This window comes from Scophthalmus maximus, chromosome 1, assembly GCF_022379125.1.
Source record: "Scophthalmus maximus strain ysfricsl-2021 chromosome 1, ASM2237912v1, whole genome shotgun sequence".
Classification (NCBI taxonomy): domain Eukaryota; kingdom Metazoa; phylum Chordata; class Actinopteri; order Pleuronectiformes; family Scophthalmidae; genus Scophthalmus; species Scophthalmus maximus.
In genome coordinates this window covers 16140054-16146053 of record NC_061515.1, presented here as the reverse complement: position 1 = coordinate 16146053, position 6000 = coordinate 16140054, and the positions used below count along the sequence as shown (strand labels likewise).

General features: G+C 42.0%; 1 protein-coding gene across 1 annotated transcript in view; it reads right to left on the bottom strand.

The window, feature by feature from the left end:
• Positions 1-1071: 1071 nt before the first annotated feature.
• Positions 1072-6000, bottom strand: part of grik3 (glutamate ionotropic receptor kainate type subunit 3) — a 91688-nt gene continuing 86759 nt past the window's right edge. The window contains exons 13-16 of the mRNA XM_047335598.1: positions 5734-5951; positions 2657-2882; positions 2153-2403; positions 1072-1413 (exon numbers count right to left, since the gene is read on the bottom strand). Coding sequence (XP_047191554.1) covers positions 1219-1413; positions 2153-2403; positions 2657-2882; positions 5734-5951 — 890 coding nt within the window. The 3' untranslated portion in view covers positions 1072-1218. The remainder of the gene's footprint in view (positions 1414-2152; positions 2404-2656; positions 2883-5733; positions 5952-6000) is intronic.

Here is a 6000-nt window from a genome sequence, read left to right as displayed (position 1 = left end):
GAAGTGCCTCCAGTTTTTTCTTTTTTTGATTGCTTTGCATTATTTTGTTCATACAGGTATTTTAAGGTCAGGTGGCCAAGACTGTCCCGAATACAATGACCCTTCTACATATTACCCTGCACGGTTGGGGGGGGGGGGGGGGGGGGGGGGGGACACAAAAACAAAACTGTTATGGTTGGATCCCTTTATAGTCCCATTTTAACCACTTCAATTCCCTGCATTGAACAGATGTGAGTGTTCCCTAAAAAGCAACGTGAGCAGACATGGCCCATACTTGTCTGTATACAGTTTCTGTTGAATGGTCAGATCTTTGGCAATTCAAATGATTCAATCGTGTACAAAATCATTTTTGGAAATAAGGTGTACTTCTGGTCAAGTGACCCTAATCGTGTTGACACTGTGACCCAGTAGTTCATGGTGGAATCTCTTGTCTCCCCAGCGCAGCTTGTTTTGCATCAATGATTAACTTCAAATCATTGTACATCAATATACACTTGGCAACTTTAACAAACTTACATTTACTGCTGAGCAGTTGGGTCTTGCTGTGGGTTTCCACCAATAACAACGCTGCAGATGTTGAATGAGTATTCTTACGGGCTATTGTAAATGCCCCTGTGAACCTTCATCATATCCTACAGCCTATAACTCAAAGATAACCATATAAGCCTAGACAACATGTTTGAGGTAACATTATGTTCTGCTGTCAAAGGCCATGTAGAAGTTACTGTAAATCAACATGATAAAAGGTGAGAACTTGATATTATGATCTGTGCCAAAACTGTTCTTCCTTGTCCTATTTGTTTGTCTATCATTTATTGCCTATTCTCATCAAAGCCTTTCGTGTTGCTTTTCGGTCTGATAACATTTTCAGTCTTTTCACTGAATTGAGGATTCCTTGAAATGTATTTTCTTGTGTTTTTGTGTTGCGCACGTAAACATCAGACTTAAAACGGATTATTTGGGCGCACTGTTTTCCCAGAACCTACCCCGAGTATTATTATTTTTTTTAAATCTTTTGTGGTTTGGATGACAGTGGTGGATGTTGTCATACCTGTGTGGCTGATGCTGCCATTTTGAGGTGCCCATGTTTTGTTAGTGTCCCCATGTCAGTGTGGTTAATGGTGTATCTCGTGATCCCGTCTATGCCATTGTCTCTAGTCTCTGGCACTGTCCCCGACACATTACTCATGAGGCTCTTGCCCTGGGGGGGACACATTGTCATGGGAAGACAGGAGTCATCCCAGTGCTGCAGCTCATGTTGTCCTTTCCTGGGAGTCGTCGGTCGTTGTAGGCGTGCATGTTTATCACCGCATCCGTCTTCACCATGACCGGGGGCTGGGGCTTGTGTTTCACCCGCCTCTCGCAGGTGAACGACAGTCTGATCTCGTCCACCATGGCATTGCACAAAGACCTCTGGGCGAAAAGGGAGGATGCGGGGAGGAGAGAGAGAAGGAGAAGAGGGGAAAAGGGAAGGGGGGTAAATGCCTTAGTTTTAAATTGTTCTGACGGCAGAGAGTGTCAACAGTCTAAAGAGCACAAAATGCATTAGTACATAACATTGATGTTGTATTAAAACTGGTGTGTGCGTGTGTGTGTGCGAATGTGTGTGTGCACGTGCGTCCGTGGCTGTCAGCAATGTCAAATCGCAGCAGCACAGTTCATCTTTGTTGCTGTGTCAGAGAGAGTGAACAAGTATGGTGCATTAGCATGCATGCAACAACTCGCATGGCATGAGTCAAATTAGTTATTTACGACAGTAAAGGGTTCATGCTATTCTGACATCTCCAATGACTAATAATGGATTAATTCTCTATGCTCCAATTTGCAATTATGCCTATTAAAATAAGTAAATGTTGTAGTGTTATGGCCAAGTAGTCCTAGGGATTAGCCATAGGCATGCAAATCCTTTTATAAAATGTTTGAACTAAAAGCCATGAATAGAGCACAGCGCTGGTCTAGAGGCTATATTGTGGTAAGGATCATAACAAAATAGACATGGTTAGCAACTTCTTTGCTAAAATCAAGGGTGAAAGACGCTGCAATCCGAGAGGAGTGTAATTAAATTAATGCTCGATTAATCTTCCATGCATCCAGCCAAATCAAGGAGTGAAGATCAAATGGCATTTTGTATGTGAATTATGGGGATATATACCTGCTCGCGTTCTGCAGTCTTCCTCAGCTTGTAGATGAATTCGGCAATCGCAACAAAAACCGACAGCACTAGGCCAGAAGCCAGCACGATGAATATACCACCTAGGTTCTGGATACCCATGGGGCCCGTCTCATGACGCTCTTCATCCAAGCAGCTGCTCCCACTCCACCACTTCTCCTTCAGCATGTGTAGGCGCCCGTCCTCCAAGATGCTGAGAATTGCTATGGTGATTTTGTCCCTGTATGGCGAGCCTGGAAGCAACACAAGGCATGCTTTACTTTGGAAGAAAACGCCAGCTGGATTCTGTGATTATAGGGTTCATAAACACGTTGCGACTAGCTCCGAGAAAGATGCATCTTGTGCTGCTGCGTCGTCTGAAAAGCAATCCCACCACCCTCACGCTTCAGAAGGCACCAAATAACTTATGAAATGGGCTTGATCTTCTTTTTTTTTTAATATCACTATGGTTCTCAAATGTATTTGCAGGTCATTTGCATGTCTTACCGAGGGGAGTGCCGATTCCGTAGCCTTTACTGTCGATGAGCCCTCCCACCTGCGTCAGGTTACAGTTCCTCTTGGTGACGTAATCGATAGTGGTGGACTCCATAATGAGGGCATAATCTGACCTCAGCACCCTCTGAATCCCGTCCTCGATAGATTTCACCAGAGACGTGCTTGGCTTGCTGCTCATGAAGGCCCACATCTTCTCAAAAGTCGAAACCTTAGATTTCTGAAGGGGATGGAAAAAGCTCATTAAAAAAAAAAAAAAAAGGAAACAAACATAAATTCAACGCTCATTAGAACAATCTCTGTTCGGCATCAACAAAATACCTTTCAACCCTTGCAGCTTATGCCTGATTAAAAATGGTCAAAGACGACAAATCTGTAACAACTGACAACATTTACGAATATCTATATATATATATTTTTTTTTTGTCGGTGACCAAATAGTTTCATGTGATTACTCCTCCAGATCTCCACCGTCACAGGTTTAAAGGAGAGTAAATTGAAGCTTTGTGCACATCTATTCTCATAAGTGCTACTGAAGCAGCCATTATAGAATGCTTCTCCATTAGTCTTGCATCAGGCTACGGTGGTATTTCATGCAATTTTATATGAGGTCACGTTTATGCCATGTCTAATCCTAAATAATTACTGCCAAAAACTTTAAGCCAATCCAAATTGGGAGAGATGCTGTTATAAGGAGCCCTCCATTACGTGTAACTCCAGTATAAGCACAGTATTTGTCGCTTAAAACTGTGGTGTGTTAGTTTGAGACTAACACTCACAAAGTAGGAGGACTTGCAAGTGTTGCCAAGTTGCCCTCTTTTTTTTCTCTACCTTTTTGATGAATCAGTTAATAAAAAAACAAAACAATGAACCATATGGCAACTTAGGACAGCTGATGCTGGTTTGCATCATAGCAGTTAGTAATTCAAAAGGTCTCACGGTGATGAATGCTGTGCTAAATGGCATACAACTACATCCGACTATTTATTTCAAAAGTAGGTGAAAACTCCTTTGTTTGGAGTCAGTTGACCTGCTTACACGTGCCCTTCAATGCTCTTGATATAATGTGCAATTTAACCAAACAGCAGCTCTTCATAAGGGGGCGTTCAGGTGACATTGGCCACCTTCCGACCAACAGTGGCTACAAATCTCTGATTGTGTCTAAGGTGATGTATTTGTTTGTATAGTTTCATTATGCCACTGACATACTGACTTGAACAGTGCATCTTATTATATCTGATCAGACATAACTAAATCATTTTCTCCATGAATAATTATCTAGCAGACGTTAGTATTATAGCTGTATTGGTCTTTTGGGGTCAGCATGTTAAGGTCTTGCATTTCATCACATGAGGAGAAAATATAATTATTCTGTCACTTTCAGAAAAAAAATGTATGACAGACAAAAACTTCCCTGGCGTCTCACCACCACCACACTCTGCCATTTGACATATAAATGCAGCAATCCACTGTCAGCAGTGCGGCCGCACGAGTGAACGAGTAGGGCGACCACCAGATGTAATTTAATATGTCAGGCATTAAAATGGCTGAAAATGGCTGAAATGTGTCAGAGGAGGGTGCGGTGGTCTGAGTGAGGGTTCAGAGAGCACTTTTTGAAATTGTGAAGCATGGACGGGGTGTCAAGCTTCTCTTTAAACGTGGGAGAAATGACAAAAAGCGAGGACAAATCTCTGCACCGGTCCAAGTTCTTTAGAAGGCAGTGGAAGAAGAGAATCAAATCAGAAATCGCAAACAAACTGGAACAAAAGCCTATAGGCAAATATTTATCACTAGTGGGATGTTTTTTCTTCCTGCAAATCACAACAACAATATCATCTTCTTGTCTCTGGATGTGTATTCTTCTTGTCTTGATGTCATAGAACCGCATTTGCCTCACGACTACGCAGCTGTTATCTTGTGGCTAGTCATTTGTGTGGTCTGGTCTCAAGCTCCAAATCGTATCACATTTGAGTAGGTTTTGCAACAAAGCACATATGATTTAGTATGTCACTGCAACGGAAGTTTAGGGCCAAATCCATCCAGTTGCATACATCTTTAAAGCCGTAATCTACTCCCCGGTCTCCTCCATATTTATCTTGCTTCTCCGCCTCACCGGGTCGACATCATTAGGCCTTTTCTGAGGGAGCAGGAGGGAGCAGAGGGCACTCGAGCCTTGCCGCTCCGATGAGGTAATTAGACACCTGTGTCGCCTTCCAGTCGTGACGCGGCAATCACAACTAGGATTTATCAAAGTTCACAGAATGATCTCCAAAAGACCAACTTCCTTTCACACGGCTAATCAGAGGAGCCAAAGGTTGATTTTTCTTTTCAAAGGGTCAATGAGTTGAGTTGGATCCACGCTTCCTATTCATCAGTTCACCACGTTTATACGCAATCAATCGTACAGTATTGTGTAGTAACTAAATACTTTATAAAAAATTAATACATAATACATTGTGTACATTAATGCACCCCCCCCCCCCCCTCGGCCTCCTCCCATATTGAATGGACTAACTTCAATGTAATTGTGTAGCGTTTTCATTTTATTACTTGGCGAGAAAACCCTAACCCTGTTACATGTGTTATTCAGCAGCACAGCAGCAGCAGCAGCATCTTTGCTCAAAATAATAAAATAAAGCGAAAGACCCCGCAGGCAAACGCTGAAACTTCCGAATAAAAAAATCATTATGGTGGAACACATCAAACGCTGTGGAGAAGTGGAGAAGCTGAAGAATTTGCCTGTGCTGTGGGACTTAAGATCTAGCTGGGGGAAAATAAAATAAATAAATAATTAGATAAATATAGACTAGACTCGATATAGAATAGAAATTATATAGAATCCTTTTTTTTTTTTGAGAAGTCCACTTAAAAACTCAAGATTCAACACATTTGGTAATAGACTTATTTTACAACATTAATTTCACTGTATGCGTTTGGACTAATCATACTTCTGTTTTATAGGAAAATAAATGATGACATTTTTTTTTTGCATTTGCATTTTTGAAAATATGAAACTCAAGCATAGATAAAAAGCTTGATTCCATCATAGCAATTGTTGTACCATACTGTACCTTGAAGAAAGACATGGTTGCGCCGTCTTTGACGACTCCATACTCAATCTTTGTCTGCTTGGCAATGTCATCAGCTGAGTCTACGGGCGAGTCCATTCGCTCCACGGTGAGAAACGCTGCTAAATTCGCAGTGTAGGATGATATGATGATCAGAGTGAAGAACCACCATATCCCACCGATGATCCTGGTCGACAGGGCTTTGGGCATCAGTTCTGAGCCTGTGGGCAACACAAAGTGAGAGAGTATTCAGCAATTAGCTTGATGAAA